At 40.8% G+C, this 17,897-nt stretch overlaps 1 protein-coding gene across 1 annotated transcript in view; it reads left to right on the top strand.

The window, feature by feature from the left end:
• The window catches only part of LOC142402921 (tubulin-specific chaperone A-like), a 61,041-nt gene that overhangs the window by 35,585 nt on the left and 7,559 nt on the right, over window positions 1–17,897 (top strand). Inside the window, exon 2 of the mRNA XM_075488899.1 lies at window positions 12,252–12,357. Coding sequence (XP_075345014.1) covers window positions 12,252–12,357 — 106 coding nt within the window. The remainder of the gene's footprint in view (window positions 1–12,251; window positions 12,358–17,897) is intronic.

Below are 17,897 nucleotides of genomic sequence, written 5' to 3'. Positions count from 1 at the left end.
TCTTTGAACATCAGCATTCTGCACAATGCATGCCCTGGTCTGAGGGTAAGCAGAAAGGGAGGAAATGGGAACCTAATTTCTTTAGTCTCTGTAGCTTCAACGTAAGTTGTGAAAGAGGAATGTGCACAATAAATACTAATTTTATGTAAAATACAAACATTGGTAACAATTACAAACTTTTTGTGTTGTCTGTTGTATAAACCAAGATATTTATCACTAGTTTAAAATACTTTTACCAAGTCTGAATAATGGTTTGCTTATGCCTGAAAAAAAATAGTTTTCATGCGCATAATAAAGAAATCTGTCTTATTCAGTGATAGTATATTCTTCTAGTGAAATAGAATTCAATGAACAGTGGCCTCTATTCCAGACCATTTATAATTCCGCAACAGTGCTGGGTGCACGCTTACTGAAGTGTGACCTTGGGCAAGACCTGCAGTCACAGTGCAAAGTAAAATGAAGCATTGCCACTGCTTCCTTTCTCCTCTTTGGAAACTAAAAATACTGTGCATGGCTTTTCTACAGTTTTCCACGCTTGAGTTAGCTCCTTACACGGTGGATACCCTTAATAAAATGACAACAGCAATTTAGTTTTGTCATTTGAACTGGCACATGGCTCAAAAATATAGTATTAGAGTAACTGAATGTGTGTTGAGTCTAATTATTTTTTTCCATTTTCCAGAGAGCTGCTTTTCCATTAACTTTGGGAAAACATACTGGCAGATTCATTTAAAATAAGCTCAGCTCCACCCTTCATATAAGTGACTTAGCCTGTGCAATAAGAAATTAAGATCAAGGGACATTTTTACGTTAGCCTGTGGCTTTGTTATGTGCACTCCAAAGACAGCATTACGAAACACAACCCTATCTGCAATATAACTAACTCATCTCAAGGAACTTTAAGACACTTACTGTAGCATTTCAGCGAAGCCTTCGAGGCGAGCAGCTCTAAGACAAAGGACCGCGTCGGGGGACCGCTGCTGGATCGGCAAAACCGCGCAGGGAAGGGAGGAAAAAGAAAAAAAAAGGGGGGGGGGGGGGGGGGCACGGAGAGAGAGGGCTACCGCAGCCACGCCCCGGCCCCTGAGTAGGAAGGAGGGAGCTCCTGACGAGGGCCCGGCTCTGACTCAGCGTGGGCGGGGACAAGAGTGACGGCGGCAATTCCCTTCCCGTACAAGAGCATCTCCCAGGGAGCGCGAGCGACCAGGACGGGCAAGCAGGGCGTGGCGCGTCAGTTTGCGCGGCAGTTCGCGCAGGCAGGGCGTCTAGGGAAGGCGAAGGCACCCTAGCAGCTCAAGAGGTACTGTAAAAAGTGAGTTCATTCGGTAGTCCCCATCCTTCCAGAAGAAACACAGCTATGGTCTTCACTCGTCAGAAAGCAATGCCCTCTGTGCTCACCAGAGTGGATGTGGCTACCCAGATGGAGCTCCCAGGAAAACATGCAGCCACCCAGGTCTCAGGCTGCAGGGAGTGCCTGGGCCTCTCGCTGTTCACGCATGGCAGGTGTGTGGACAGCTGTGTGAGGTGTGACCAGGTGGATGATTTGCTCTGCATGGTGGCAGAGCTATGGGAGGAGGTGGAAAGGTTAAGGAGCATCAGGGAGGCTGAAAAAGAGATAGACTGGTGGTGCCAGGCTCTGCCCCCCCCTGAGACAGGAACAGGAGCAGCAGCAGCCACCAGTAAGAACCCACGATCAAGGGGATCCTCTATCCCCCCCCCCCCGCACCGGGCTGAAGGCAGCAGCTCAAAGGAGGAGAGTGAATGGAGGCGAGTCCACGCTCGTGGTGGCAGGCGAAGGCCCTCCCTGCCCACCTTGCCTCCCCAGGTAGGTGCCTCTGCACAACAGGTATGAGGCCCTGGAGGTGGAAGGCCAGTCAATGGAGGATGGGGATGACAGTCCATCTACACTAGAGGTGTTGCCCAGGTCAGAAGAACGTACCTCTCGTATTAACACCACCTCCACAAGGAAGAGAAGATGGGTTATAGTTGTAGGTGACTCCCTTCTGAGGGGAACCGAGGGTCCGATATGCCGGACGGACCCTCCTTTTAGGGAAGTCTGCTGCCTCCCTGGGGCCTGGGTGAAAGATGTCACGAGGATACTCCCTAGCCTGGTATGGCCCTCAGGCTATTACCCTCTACTGCTCTTCCATGTGGGGGCCAACGAAGCTGCAACACGAAGTCCTAGGGCAATCAAAAGAGACTTCAGGGCCTTGGGACGGCTAGTAAGGGACTCTGGAGCACAGGTTATTTTCTCCTCTCTCCTTCCAGTTGTGGGCATTGACACTAGAAGGAACAGAGACACCCAGTCTATCAACTCATGGCTCCGTGGCTGGTGTCATCGCCATGGATTTGGTTTTTTTGACAGTGGGATGGCCTACGCCGCACCGGGTTTGCTGGCATCTGATGGGATTCATCTTTCTCAAAGGGGAAAGAGAATCTTGGCTCAGGAACTTGCAGGGCTCATTGACAGAGCTTTAAACTAGACTCGAAGGGGGAGGGGGATAATATCAGGCTTGCCCGAGGGAAGCTGAGGAGCGACGTGCCACGGTTAGAGGGAGCGGGTGCCAGCAAGGGCACTCAGCCTGTGTCTCCGAGATGTGCGGGGTACGCTGGGGCACAGCTGAAGTCGAACAGAGTTGAGCTAGGGGATACTGAGGCAATAGGAGCCAAGAGGGAAATGCCAGTGAAACACCTCAAAGCACACAAGGGGTGTTCTTCTATGAAGGAGACAAGGACGACAGCCAGGCTGAAGTGCCTCTACACCAATGCACGCAGCATGGGCAACAAGCAGGAGGAGTTGGAAGCTATTTTACACCAGGAAAACTATGATATGGTGGCCATCACGGAAACGTGGTGGGATGACTCGCGCAACTGGAGTGCGGCAATGGATGGCTATAAACCCTTCAGGAGGGATAGGCGAGGCAGGAGAGGTGGTGGGGTAGCCCTGTACGTCAGGGAGAGTCTGGATAGTTTAGAGCTGGATGATGGTGACGATAGGGTGGAGTGTCTATGGGTAAGAATCAGGGGGAAGGCCAACAAGGCAGATATTGTGGTGGGAGTCTGTTACAGACCCCCCAACCAGGATGAGGAGACAGACCAACTATTCTATAAGCAGCTGGGAGAAGCCTCACGATCGCTAGCCCTTGTTCTTGTGGGGGATTTCAACCTGCCAGATGTCTGCTGGAAATACAATACAGCAGAGAGAAAACAGTCTAGGAGGTTCCTGGAGTGTGTGGCAGATAACTTCCTGACACAGCTGGTGAGGGAGCCAACTAGGGAAGGTGCCCCGCTGGACCTCTTGTTCACGAACAGAGAAGGACTTGTGAGCGATGTGATGGTTGGAGGCTGTCTTGGGCAGAGTGATCACGAAATGATAGAGTTTTTGATACGTGGAGAAGTGATGAAGGGGGTCAGCAGAACTGCCACCTTAGACTTCCGGAGGGCAGACTTTGGCCTGTTTAGGAGACTGGTCGAGAGAGTCCCCTGGGAGGCAGCCCTAATGGGCAAAGGGGTCCAGGAAGGCTGGACATTCTTTAAGGAGGAAGTCCTAAAGGCACAAGAGCAGGGCTGTCCCCAGGTGCCGAAAGACAAGCCAGCGGGGAAGACAACTGGCCTGGCTGAATAGAGAGCTCTGGCTAGAACTCAGGAAAAAGAGGAGAGTCTACGACCTCTGGAAGAAGGGGCAGGCAACTCAGGAGGACTACAAAGGTGTAGCGAGGTTGTGCAGGGAGAAAATTAGAAGGGCCAAAGCTGAGCTAGAGCTCAATTTGGATGCTGCTGTAAAAGACAACAAAAAACACTTCTTCAAATACATTAGCAGCAAAAGGAGAGCTAAGGAGAATCTCCAGCCCCTAGTAGACGGGGGAGGGAACACAGTGACCAAGGATGAGGAAAAGGCTGAGGTACTTAATGCCGCCTTTGCCTCAGTCTTTAATAGTAGGGCCAATTGTTCTCTGGGTACCCAGCCCCCTGAGTCGGAAGATAGGGACAGGGACCAGAATGGAGCCCCCATAATCCAGGGGGAAATGGTTAGCGACCTGCTGCACCACTTAGACACTCACAAGTCTATGGGGCCTGATGAGATCCACCCAAGAGTACTGAAGGAACTGGCAGAAGTGCTCACCAAGCCCCTTTCCATCATTTACCAGCAGTCCTGGCTAACTGGGGAGGTTCCTGCTGACTGGAGATTAGCTAATGTGACACCCATCTACAAGAAGGGCCGGAAGGAGCAGCTGAGGGAACTGGGGTTGTTTAGCCTGGAGAAAAGGAGGCTGAGGGGAGACCTTATTGCTCTCTACCACCACCTGAAAGGAGGTTGTAGAGAGGTAGGGGTCGGTCTCTTCTCCCAGGTAACAAGTGATAGGACAAGAGGAAATGGCCTCAAGTTGAGCCAGGGGAGCTTTAGATTGGATATTAGGAAATTTTTCTTCACTGAAAGGGTTATCAAGCATTGGAACAGGCTGCCCAGGGAAGTGGTTGAGTCGCCATCCCTGGAGGTATTTAAAGGACGTTTGGATGAGGTGCTTAGGGACACGGTGTAGTGTTGGTCTTGGCAGTGTTAGGTTTACGGTTGGACTTGATGATCTTAAAGGTCTTTTCCAACCTATACGATTCTGTGATATGCTAACTATTACAAGATGCCGTGATGGAAGGATATTAAAATTACTGGTAATTGACATAAAATACGACAAAGTGTTTTAGGCTTTCTGAGCAAAGCAACACACATTACGGAGGAGCGGCCCCATAATGTAACTGATTAATGAAGAATTGCTGAGGCACACACAGCTGATGTTATGAAAAATTAATTCTTTGTTGTGCCCATAACCCAGCAACTGCAGTCGGAAAAGATTGTTAGTGAGAATCATTATCAATAGCGATATTTTCAAACTCTATTATAGCAATCAGGCTAGAATTTATTTAATAGATTTACTTCATTTGGTGGTAATTGATAAATAATCAAAATTTATCAATGTGTTTGCACACATTTCATTAACAATCAAGCAGAAGTGGTCCATTTAGCACCTGACTTGGTCCAAATTAGGATTAAATTGATGATAACTTAATCTTAGAAGGGGCAGTGTTGTATTTTGTGGAGGAGCAGAAGCAGCAAAAGTGGCAAATAAATGGAGTAAAGACAGGAGATCAGTAGAATGAGCAGAAATGAGCTCAATTGCTACGTTTTGCAGCTAATGAGCATGCAGCTGTATTGCAAACGACTGGATTTATAGTGTTGGTATAAAAATAAAACTGGCTGTAGTTTAGAGCTGTCACAGACATGGAGACAGAAATTGGAGCATATTTGACATCGCCCTTCTACAAATAGAAAAGGCAGAGCAGAGTCTTAGGTAATACCTCTAACTGCAGGTCATTGACAAAACAGTTTATGGGATAAAAATGGTTTTGGGTCAGAGGTTTGGGGACATGGTGAAAGAGCAAAACAAACATTTATTTTGGTACTTCCATCCATTACTTTGGCAAGGCTTTATATTTTTGTAAAAAAAAAAAACTTTTTACACAGCAAATGAATATGGAAAAATTCTTGGCTTATACAGTGCCTCTGACACACAACGTAAAAATCTCCACCAAGACTTCAAGAAATGTACTCAAGGGCAGGCTTCTGTGATATATTTCAATTTTAAAAGCTAACGATAACTTTGTTTTCACCTACATGAAGTCTTCTTTCAGTTTCTATACAATCATTTAGGTTGGAAAAGACCCTTAAGATCATAGAGTCCAACCGCAAACCTAGCACTGCCAAGTCCACTACTAAACCACGTCCCTAAGCGCCACATCTACATGTCTTTTAAATACCTCCAGGGATGGTGACTCAACCACTTCCCTGGGCAGCCTGTTGCAATGCTTGACAACCCTTTCGGTGAATAAATTTTTCCTAATATCCAGTCTAAACCTCCCCTGGCGCAACTTGAGGCTGTTTCCTCTCATCCTATCACTTGTTACTTGGGAAAAGAGACTGACCCCCACCTCCCTACAACCTCCTTTCAGGTGGTGGTAGAGAGCAATAAGGTCTCCCCTCACCCTCCTTTTCTCCAGGCTCAACAACCCCAGTTCCCTCAGCTGCTCCTCATAAGACTTGTGCTCTAGACCCTTCACCAGCTTTGTTGCCCTTCTCTGGACACGCTCCAGCACCTCAATGTCTTTCTTGTAGTGGGGGGCCCAAAAGTGAACACAGTATTCGAGGTGTGGTCTCACCAATGCCGAGTACAAGGGGACAATTACTTCCTTAGTCCTGCTGGCCACACTATTTCTGATACAAGCCAGGATGTTATTGGCCTTCTTGGCCACCTGGGCACACTGCTGGCTCATATTCAGGTGGCTGTCAACCAACACCCCCAGGTCCTTTTCTGCCAGGCAGCTTTCCAGCCACTCTTCCCCAAGCCTGTAGCGTTGCGTTGGGGTTATGACCCAAGTGCAGGACCCGGGGAGGGGAGACCTTATTGCTCTCTACAACTACATCTGTGTAAAATACATCTCAATATCAGAGTCTATCCAAGTGATATGTTGTAAAGAGTTAATGTCGTCATCTACCTTTTTGAGTTTGAGGGGAGACAACAGTGAATTTTTTTTAAGTGTTGAACCAAAGCTGTAGTTATTTTTGAGGTCAGTTTCGTACTGATCAATGTGATACCTTTGCATTATAATATACTTTATGGAGCTTTGTAGAGACTTTTCTGAATGGAATATTCACCCTGAACTTGGTGCATACCCAAATTAATGCATTTATTCTGATAATACAGAATACATCTTACAAGTATGCTATTATTGCTTAACTGTAACATAAACAAAAATAAACAAAATGCTGAGAGGTTGAATTTCTTAGTTCTTGTTATTCTTAACTGTCCTTTATGTTTTGTTTGTTTATTGCATTTTAAATTACTCTTGTTCAACTAAAGTTCTGTCTTATACTGAAGGCAGTATATCTGGTGATTTCATTTCCACTTATCATATGTCATAGCTGTACTTGAGAAGAATTTGAAAAATACAGTAGCATTTTAAGGTAGCTGAGAGGATATATTTTGTAATGTATGCCTAAATATTTTACCTTGACTGCATGAAGGACTAGAATTTCTATTGTGAGCAAAGTTAAGATTTTTCTTTTAAAAAGGGTGAATACCCTTCTCTCCCATTGGTGTCCATCTAAATTTTGTTTATAGACTACTATTAAAAAACAGGCTCATTTTTATCAAAGAGAAGGAAAGAAAAAGGACATAATTTAGAATAACATTTAGATTCCTAACTTTGGCAATCAGATTTGAGAGAACTGGTGACAGAGCTGACAATATTTCTTAACACGGTGTGCCTTTCAATGTATAGAACTTTTTGGTGATTAATGTTTAGTTTATTTACAGAGCTATTACAGGATGCAGTGTATTGTGTAACTGAAATAAGGCTAACCATAGGGTTTCAGATGGGTACTAGGTAATAGAATTGTTTAAAACCAAGAGGATATTTTAAGGAACCGCTTATTGTAGAATAAAGGCTTATTACATATGACAGTGTTGTGGTTTAACCCCAGCCGGCAACTAAGCATCACACAGCCGCTCGCTCACTCCCCCTCGGTGGGATGGGGGAGAGAATCGGAAGGGTAAAAGTGAGAAAACTCATGGGTTGACATAAAAACAGTTTAATAATTGAAATAAAATAATAATAATAGTAATAATAATAAATTGTAATGGAAAGGAAAATGACAAAGAGAGAGAAATAAAACCCAAGAAAGACAAGTGATGCAAATGAAAACAATTGCTCACCGCCAACCGACTGATGCCCAGCCAGCCCCTGAGCAGCGGCCCCCCCACCAACCTCCCCCCTAGTTTTATTGCTCAGCATGATGTCATATGGTGTGGAATATCCCTTTGGTCACTTGGGGTCAGCTGTCCCAGCTGTGTCCCTTCCCAACTTATTGTGCACCCCCAGCCTACTCACTGGTGGGGTGGTGTGAGAAGCAGGAAAGGCCTTGACTCTGTGTAAGCACTGCTCAGCAGTAACTAAACCATCCCTGTATTATCAACACTGTTTCCAGCACAAATCCAAAACATAGCCCCATACTAGCTACTGTGAAGAAAATTAACTCTATCCCAGCCAAAACCAGCACAGACAAGTATAACTATGATACTGAAAGGGTTAAATCCCTGACAGTCCCTGACTAAGACCTTACTGTGATACATAGACTTGCATTTTTTTAGTTTCACTCATCCTTGTTCTTTTTTGTTCTCTTCCCCTGCAAAGACAGTTTTAGTTACCTGCTGAGCAGAGTTGATGGTGGGACATTTCCTGTAACTACTTGCCTCATAGGACTAAGCAGGCCTTGAGCCAAGCTCGTTAGGCTTCCTAATTAAATCACTGATAACAGGAACTCAGGAGGTTTGTGCCAAAGATAAGCACCAAAGAACTAGCTTAAATCGACCCCCTTATGACATTCCGAGGCCGAAGGACTGATGAGCTAATTCAATGACTATATATGGACAAAGGAAGCCCAAAGTTCAACTAGTGGACAACGTGAGGAAGACTATGGAAGACCACCGGGAGGGTGAAAAGACCCTAACCCTAATTTTACTGCGCATGCTTGGACTATGTAAATGAATTCCGGGAACTCATCACCATAAGACTGCCCTTTTCAGGAAATCTGATGAATATGTATGATTTTTCTGTATATGAGCTGATGTGTTGTGCTAACCTGGCAGAGCACTTGTGGCGGAGCGATCCCCAGTGCTGCCCAGTGCTGCAATAAAGAATACCTGCTTAATAGTCATCCCGACTATTGAGTCCTGATTTCGGCTTTTCATGGCAACAATACATAATGTACATTGTTTCCTTTTTTGTTTTTGGATTCTTGCAGTTAAAAGTTAAAGTTACCATAGCTTATATTTCGTATGAAACTGTAGAATGTCTGCTAAAGTTATGCCTGTAGTAGTTTTTATGGTTGCAGGTTTTTCCATCTATAAATGACCTGTGTACTTGAAATGCAACAAGTTATGGTCTGGCTTTTTCTGGTACCTACTGAGCTATTCTTACTTTGTTCACTGTGTATGATCACACCATATATAAAGATTCTGGTTTAGTATTCATTTTAACCGGGGGGGGGGGGGGTGGTGGTGACAAAAAAAACCCCACTACCACCACTCCCCCAAAAACCCCCAAACAAACAACAAAAAAACCCCAAAATCAGAATCTTGCTTCTAGATAGACAAAGGGTGAAGGAAGAAGAGAGGAACAAAGTATCATGTGGGTATCTTTCTGTAGAATTCTGCTGAAATTTTTAAGGAAGAGGTGATTAAGGGATAGTATTGCTCCATTATGAAATTTCACTTTCCTTTTGAAATCAATAGCTTGCTTTAATTTAGCATCTCCTAAGCTGCGTATTCAATAGAAACAGCTTCATGGCATCTAGAGGAAGGATCTACTACAGAAAATGTTTTCAAATCAAAACTTCTTAATAGCATTAATATCAGCACCCCAATCTTATGAATGATAAATGGAACATTAAATTGGACAATTCTGATTACTGAACAAAGTGCAATGGAAAAAGTGTCACAGAAAGCAGTCTTATATTTCAGGTTTCATGTAATGTTTCCAGTTTTGAAAGCAGAATATTTCAAGTTCTGCTTCTGAAATGTACAATTAATACAGAAATAGAAGTAGGTAGATAAATATGGATGTAATTATTAAGCATCCAGATCTGAGAAAGGTGGGCAAAAAATCAAGTTAAAAATTAGTTCTAAACTAGGCCAGAATGTGCAGTCCTTTACCTTTTGACACAAGTAAGCAAACTTGAATAGCAGTTAGTTTGAAAAGTTAATGTGCATAGAGGGAGATGTGAGTGTGAAAACGTAATGTGAAAACATAAGTAGCGACAAACATTGTGCCTTTTGTTCTAGCTAAAAATTAAAATAATTCAAAATGCTGGGTTTAGCGATGCAAGTTGCCTTTACTTTCATTGGCATACACGCTTTATTTAGTAAGTGAATCAGCATAAAAACTGCTTTTAATCATATCTCTCTCTCCCCCTTCTCCTCAAGGGAATTTTCTGTTCTCATTAAAAAAAAATCAGCTGTCTCGCAAGCTGATTAAAATTAACTTTTTTGGAACCTAAAAATAGCAAAGCAAATAATACTGTCTGGAATTAAATCAAGCAACCTTGATCAAACAATTAACTCATCCTCTATTAAATTAATATTTGCTGATGCTAATACTGGAGCTAGTTAGTTCCAGTAGTTGGAATTACAGCCCCTGATTTAGTATCTTTATTAGTAGTAATTAGGGTGCTGTCTTTCCCCAGTACTATTTTTCAAAGCTAGTACTTGGCTGACTTGTAGAAACTGGCCTAGATGATACCTACACTACATGCTCTACACACTGCTGCTTTGTAAGACTGAAAGCACTCTCCGATGGTGTGATTCCACAGGGGTTGAAACCAGTTCAGGTGAGTGTTGCCACAGCCCAATTTAGATCAACTGTTGTGGAACCACAGCTTAAGGCTATTTTGGCAAAACAATTTTTGAATTGTTTACAATTGAATTGTAAACTCTATCAAAAGCAGGGAGAATTCCTGCTGTTGCAGTATCAGCATATTCTCTTTGGAATTTTTCTCAAGATGTTACTGCAGTGGTGCTTTTGTGTCAGCTTCAGTTAACAAAAGGTTCTTATCAACCCCGTACTTTCTGTCCAGCCTCAGCAGCACTTCTAGTAGAGCACTTAACTGTGACAAGTTAGGAATTAATTTGTTCTAATGTGCTAACGTGACCAAGAAGCTCTCTACAAGACCTTTATTCTCTTTTCATTTGTATAATATTCTTTGCTTATTGGATCTGATTATGTTCTTTTGGCTGTTGAGTTCTCCCTTAAACAATCTTGTCTAATATAGGCTGATCTGATACAGGCTTGTTCTTGTTTGGGGAAGGATTTTCTTTGGCATGCTCTCAGGTTTGCACTAGCATCTCAATGTTTGTTTTGGTCTTGAATTAGCTAATCAGGAATTACTTCATCATTCTCCAGATCCTGAAGGATGTTTTGGTTTGAATCTAGCATTATGTCATCCAACATATACATAATGAACATATGTAACAAAGTAGGAGATGTAACAGTAAAATTGCAATAACAACAAATAATTAAGCCTGATAATGGAATTGCAATGTAAAAATTACTGCAGGACATCAGACTAGACTACCTTAATATTCCATTCTGACCTTCAAAATTTCTTGCATTACTCTTGAATCTACACTTGTTAGCAAAAAGCATCCTGCTCCCAAATATGGGTCCGTTATTAGGATTAAAAGATGGATTATTTTCCCTTTGAAAAATAAGGCCATAAAGAAGATTGCTATAATGTAAATTATAGAACTGTTACTTTTGTCTATAACTCCCAAACCAGCATCAAGGTAAATGGCAAAAATACTCTAGGGAACACAAGACTACGAGGCTACTGTGTTATTTGGGAATTTTACTTTTCATTATTTTGTACGAAAACTAGTATGGGAAATATTGCATTTAATGGCATGACATGGAGTTGTGATCAGGAAAAAAACAAAACAAACAAACCATTTTGGGATCATAGTTTGTAAACCTGAAAGTGCTTTTCCTTTTCATTTACACATGATAACTTTTTTTCAGAGTTACTACTAAGAAGAATGTCAGTCATTTTTTGGTGCAGGTGCAGTGGTGTTATTTAGTAGTGAATAGGAAAGAGGAAAGGACACATGACTATAACAGCCAATATAGGTCACTCACAAAACTATCAGTCTGGATGGTGATGAGAAAGTCTGGCAAATGCTGATCTAAAAGTCGATGATAAGAGTGGTGCCTTTGCAGACATATTAATATTAAGTTTGGTTTGGCTACCTATGATGTGAGGACTTTTTTTGAGATAGAGAGATAGCTTTCTCCTCTGTACTACTGTCTTTATTAGCAGTCATCCAGATCTACAAGGCAGCTTCTTATTATTTTTCTATTATGTATTTGAAATGAAGTACCAGTATATAGCTTTTTTAGGATATTCATATGGATAAGTCCACATAGAATCTTTAAAAATATTTTTAATTGAAATTATTCTTATAAGAATTATTATAGCTAAATTCAGCATTTCCTAGATGCAGTTTTTTGCAGTGGTTAAGAGCCTTTTTTATAAAACTGTGTATTATCTTATAGGGCTGCAGCTTTCAGGGGGTTTTTTGTTTTCAATGGTGTTACTTTTTACCATAATAGAACCAGATTAACACAATCACTTGGTTTAATTGCAGATTGGCAAAAGAAAAAGTTATGTATGAAAAAGAAGCAAAACAGCAAGAAGAAAAGATTGAAAAAATGAAAGCTGAAGCATGTGATGATTATGGAATTAAGAAGCAGGTAAACTATCCTAAAACTTGTTTTATAAAGTCCTTCTTTGCTCTGATTTAATCAGTCATCCTTAAATAAAAGAATCTCCTGTACCTTTTTCCAGACTCCTGTTATATAAATACTAGACTAAAATCCTGTCAATTATAAAAGTCATAATATGCATTTGTAGAAACTTCCTTTCCTTCAGAACTGTTAAATTATAAGGAGAATGGGTATGGATTGTTTAGCAGCACTTGGTGTCAGGATGGCTATCACTCACTAACAATTGATATGGTTTAGAGTCACTATTACAATATGATTAAATTTTTCTTGGAAGGTTCCCCATAAAGGACGGTTGTTGCAGACAGTTGGTACATGCCCTTTTGGAAGGAGGAGTGTCAAGTTTCCTTATCACTGAGAGAAGGCTTGGGTTTGGGAGATTCATTTATATTCTTTACAGAAGTGTGGCATGTCTGTGTTTAACTGTGGCCTTTATATTCTTTCAGCTAAATATGTTATCTTTTAACTATATTTTCCTAAGCATTTCCCAGATGTTTTCTCTTAAATCTTCACAGAAACTGAAACTGTAAATTAAAATTATTTTCACTTGTTTCAACAGTCTGGTGACTTCATGTTATAAAACCTACTGTTCTCCCATCTTCATCTTCAAACAATGGAAAAGGTTAAACAAAACCCAGTATAAAAATAAACTAAAACAAGCTAGGAGAAAGCCCTTTTAGAACAAACTAAAACAACTTTTAAAATAAGTTCAGATTTCAGTTCATGTGTGCATATCCTGCCTTGCTTTCATTATGCCATGAGAAAGAAATACAAATAAAGAATTGTATTTATAGAGCTGAGCTGTCTTCTGCCTCACCACAGACTGAGACTCCAGGATCCTACAGAAATAGTATTTCTGAAGATCTGCTGGTGCTAACAAGAACTAATTAATGCAGTTCCCGTTTTTAGTGTCCCCCATTCATCAGATTATTTGACTGCAGTGTGGTATTTCCACAGTGACCTGGCAAGATATCATCAAAGTCAAAAACAGTGGAGGCTGGGAACTTCTGCTGTGAAATGAAATGTTACACGCTACTTGAAGGTCTTTTCAGAGACCAATGACAAAAGCCTTCAAAGAAAATAGTCTCGATTCATTCAGAAATTGCCTGATCCACTTTGAAAGCAATCAGTTCCTCCAATGACATCTTCACTTATTGTTCTTTTAGAGCACTTCGCATTCTGGAAGTTGTTAATATTTTAGGTTATAAAGAACTTGGAGGCTCAGAAAGAATGTGCACGCTTTTCATAGGATCAAATTTCTTACACTAAAGAAAATTACATAATACCAGGAGAGCTTGCTCAAAAAATCATTTTTGATAGAGATAATACTTTGAGAAGTTCTTCAGGAAAAAATATCTGTAGTTACACATTTTAAGAACTGCTTTTAGTTAATAATTCCTAATCTGAATAACTTTATTTAAAAATATGGTTATAGACTTTATTTCAGTAATGAAAAATAGCATTTGGGGGATGGGAATGAATTAAATCATTTGAGACTAGGAGAATAATTTTAACTTATTTTAGCTGAGGTATCGGCTAAATCAGATATGTATATACAAATCAATCCAGAGTTGAGGGAGGGATGCTTAAAAGCATTACTTACCTCCTCTTAATGTACTACTATTCTCATTTAGTTTTCCAGTTACAACTCTGCAGTAGATCATATGGTTTAACAGTACAGAAGTGTCTAAGGAAAAATTTACTTAAAAATTAATAATGCCATTCCTAAAGCATATGTAGACTTTAGGGTGTGTCTGGTCTGTAAGGAGGGATCAGTCCCTTTGTAGAACAATAGTTAGGGTTTGACTCAATGTTTTTCTCCTAACTCCTTATACAATTGGGCACCTTGTGGTTTCTGTGATCTCAAGTGATCTCTATCTGAGGCAGTGACCAGCTAGGGTAGTTGGCAGTTGTTAGATACTAGCCTTCACCTGCACTGTCCAGACAGGCTAATTTAATGAGGAGCAGATTCAATATCTGAGAAACAAAAAGGACAGTTTGCTCGCAGTGCTGGTATACTCTGACCAAGAATATAACTTGAAGACCCCGTATATTACCATTGTCCTGGGTGCATGTTGTATTTGCATTATTTGCTGTGTCTCAACTAATGTACTTCAGCTGAATCCAAGCTGGGTTCCAAGATCTACTAACCCAGTAGATCTACTAACCCAGTAGGTAGTATATCCCATGGAAAGAATCACTAGCATTATGGGGCAGGGAAGCCCTTCCTTTCCCATCACTTACAGCTTATTTTAAAAAAACAAAGAGAAACCCTCAGAAAAAGAGAAACCCCCACACCAACAAACAAAAAACAAACAAAACCAACAAACCAACCCCCCAACCCCACCCACAACAAAACCCTTCAAACCAAAAAACCACAGTCTATCTGTTTTTTGTCTACAAAAGGCAGATAAGAAGTTTAGAATTTAGGGGAAAGCTTATAACAATTTATTGGCAGAAAAAAACATAATAAATGAAGAGTAGTATTTGGGAGGAAAATAGTATGAAAGAAAATATTTTCATAAATTTTGTATCTCAAAATCACACTATCTTCAACCACAAGACTTTTAGGAAAAAGGGTTATTAAGTATTTTAATAAAATACTAAATTGAAAACAATTTTAATAAAAACTGAACTATTTTATACAAAACAGGTTCGTACAAGTTAGAAAAAAAGTATTAAAATACTTTTGATGTATTCTATCAGGTGTAAATTCTGCATATAGTTTCTGTAGAGGGTCATGAAGACCCCTGACTGGTAGCAGCAAATAATGCAGTTGTACCTCTGTGTGGATTTTTTTTGTAATGAAGCCTTAGTTTCCACACAGTTGTAATGGTTCTCGATATATGAAGACTTTACACAGGGCTTCATGATACTTTATCTGTAATAGAAACTTTTCACTGTAGTTGCTCATGAATGCAGACTAATGGTAGGAACCAGTAGTTTTCTGTATTTCTGTGGTTGTTGATTTGTCCCGTACATAAATAACATCCTTTCCCATCTCATACTTTTATCTTGAGGCTTGTGAGTGTGGGAAGAGCCTGAGGTATCTACTCCTTATTTCCTCTCAGTGGGATTGTAGATCTGCTCTGGAGTTTTTGTTAACTGTCAGCATTTTTACTGATAAATGATAGGCTTTATTTTTTTTTAAATAGTTATCCTACAGTTCTAAATGATTTCTTGTGTAATGTCATTTCCAGATGAATTAAAAATCCAATGGACTTAACATAGAATTTAATTTCTGCATGCCAAAGAGTACATACAGTCTTGCTAATATACAGTTTTTCTCCAAGTATTAATGAAACCAGCAATATTTCTCTTGCTTTGTTGAGTGGGAGGTAGAATATTTCCTGAAACAGCTAAAATGAAATACATTTGGAAACAATTTATATTGTTTTGGAAAATTGTTGTCGAAGATGAGAATGAGCTGCTAACCTTGTTACTGGAGAAGTTCTAGCTGAAAGGAACATTGTAATGTTCTGTAGCTTTTTCATTTCTAAATGTCTATTTAGCATCAAAGAAATACTCCAGTTAGCTCAGTTGGCTTTTTAAGTTTTTAACTCTTTCCACCCCCCACCCTGTTGGTTCAAACAAAGTTTCAATCTTCTCACCAATCAAGTACAGTAAGATTAGATGAAACATACAGTTTCACTGCAGTCTGATTATTTTCATAAGTTGGGTTTTTTTCTAAGAATATATGATCTTTGCTTAATAATCTGAACTCTGTAGCTCTAGCTGCTTAGGTAAAGAGGCAGTGGAAATACTAATGAAGGGTCTAATGTTCCCCCTTATGTATTTGGACAGTATACTTAACAAGCACAATTTGTTTCCTTAAAAGCTAGCAACTTGGAATTCTCTGTACTAAATACAGAATAATATTCCTAACAGGTTATATTAAAAATGCTTTCAAACTTTGGTTTTATTGCCTAATGTGCTTTCTGAAAGAGACCAAATGATGAAAAATCATTACTGTGATCTTCCTTTTTCCCCTCTGTTTTCCAGAGGCTGTTTTCCTTTTTATCTAGGCAGATGTAAATACCTTTTGGATTCCAGATTTTATACTGAAGATTAAAGGCACTTGTGCAATATTTGGAATAAGTTAGTATGGCAACATTCCTATGGTAGAAAAGACTTGCCACTGAGATGGGACATGATTCATTTCTTCTGTAGTTGGGCTCACTTTTCCTCTGTTCTAGAGGGAGGAAAAGAATCTGGACTTGATTTTTCTGCCTTCTGTCTATCTAGGGAACTTCCCATGTCTGTTCTGCTTCCAATTTTAGCACAAATATTTCCCCAGGTATTTTGCCTCCGCAAAACAGATGGGGGATTCCTCCCAAACCTTCAAGCTTATTCTAAAACACCTCCTAACCAGCCTGCTACCTTTTAGCAAAGCATGCATTCAGAATCTATATGCTATCTTAACAAGCAAATGAAAAACAACAACAACAAAAAACCCCAACCCTCTAAACCTCTTCCCCAGGCTTAACCTTGGCAGAGAGAAAATTTGGTTATTTATTCAAACAAGGTTGAGCCATTGTTGTTGGGAAAGTAAGTCTGTCTTTTGTCAGTGTTTTCTTTATGCTACTCCCAAAGAAACCTCTTCATTCAGATGTTTACCACCTCTCACCTGTTTACAGGGTGAGGCTTTATACTTGCATTAACACGGATCTGTTCAGGTAGAATTTTGAGTTGCTGGGAGGAAATGTGCTGCCTGCTGATTAAATGACAACTTTCTGTAATGGATAATTCCATTATCATCCTCTAAGTTAATTTTAAAGGAGCAGTATCTGTAATTTATGATACAGAGTATTTAATTAAAAACTTTTTCAGCGGAGGACACGGAGTTTTGCTTCTGTCCTCTGAACAGTATCTCTATTTTTTAGCTTCAAGTCATGTGGTGTTCTCCCTCCATCCCCCGCTGCTGGCAATGAAGAAAACCTTACAGTTGTACACTAGTGGAAAACAGCTAGTGACAAACTGTTTCCCAAAAAGACCAAAGGAACCTTTCTGCCTTTTATGTCCTAAAGTGATCTGCTTTAAAAGAAACAGGATTGGCCCTCACTGTTGCGTTAAGGGTTACTGTCGCATACAAATAGGAGTCTGAGGAGTGGCTGGGGGGGAACCCTCCCGTTGAGTCACGAGGTTCAGACAGGACCCCCTTGCTTTCTAAACTCCTTCTCAGAGAGGAGTCTCGGTGCAGCTAGGTCCAGCCTTAGTCTCAGACCTGGTCAACGGTTTATTTTCTAAGGACTGTGTGTATAGCCACTTATTAGTTGAGGGCTTTCGCTAAGGCGACAGCATTAATTTTTACACCCCCCCAGTCTGGTCGTGTTGAAGGAACTATCACGGCCAGAGCAGTGAAGAGTGCAGTTTATTAGAGCAACAGACACACAGATTCTTTGGATTACCGGTGATAAATTAACTGTCTGCAAAGCACATACAAATACCAAGAATATGAGTATGAATAACACGGCCGGACACAACGCGTATATCAAGAATATGAGTAACAC

The sequence above is a fragment of the Mycteria americana genome (genome assembly GCF_035582795.1).
Source record: "Mycteria americana isolate JAX WOST 10 ecotype Jacksonville Zoo and Gardens chromosome Z unlocalized genomic scaffold, USCA_MyAme_1.0 Scaffold_18, whole genome shotgun sequence".
NCBI lineage: Eukaryota > Metazoa > Chordata > Aves > Ciconiiformes > Ciconiidae > Mycteria > Mycteria americana.
This window is presented reverse-complemented; position numbering and strand designations above follow the sequence as displayed.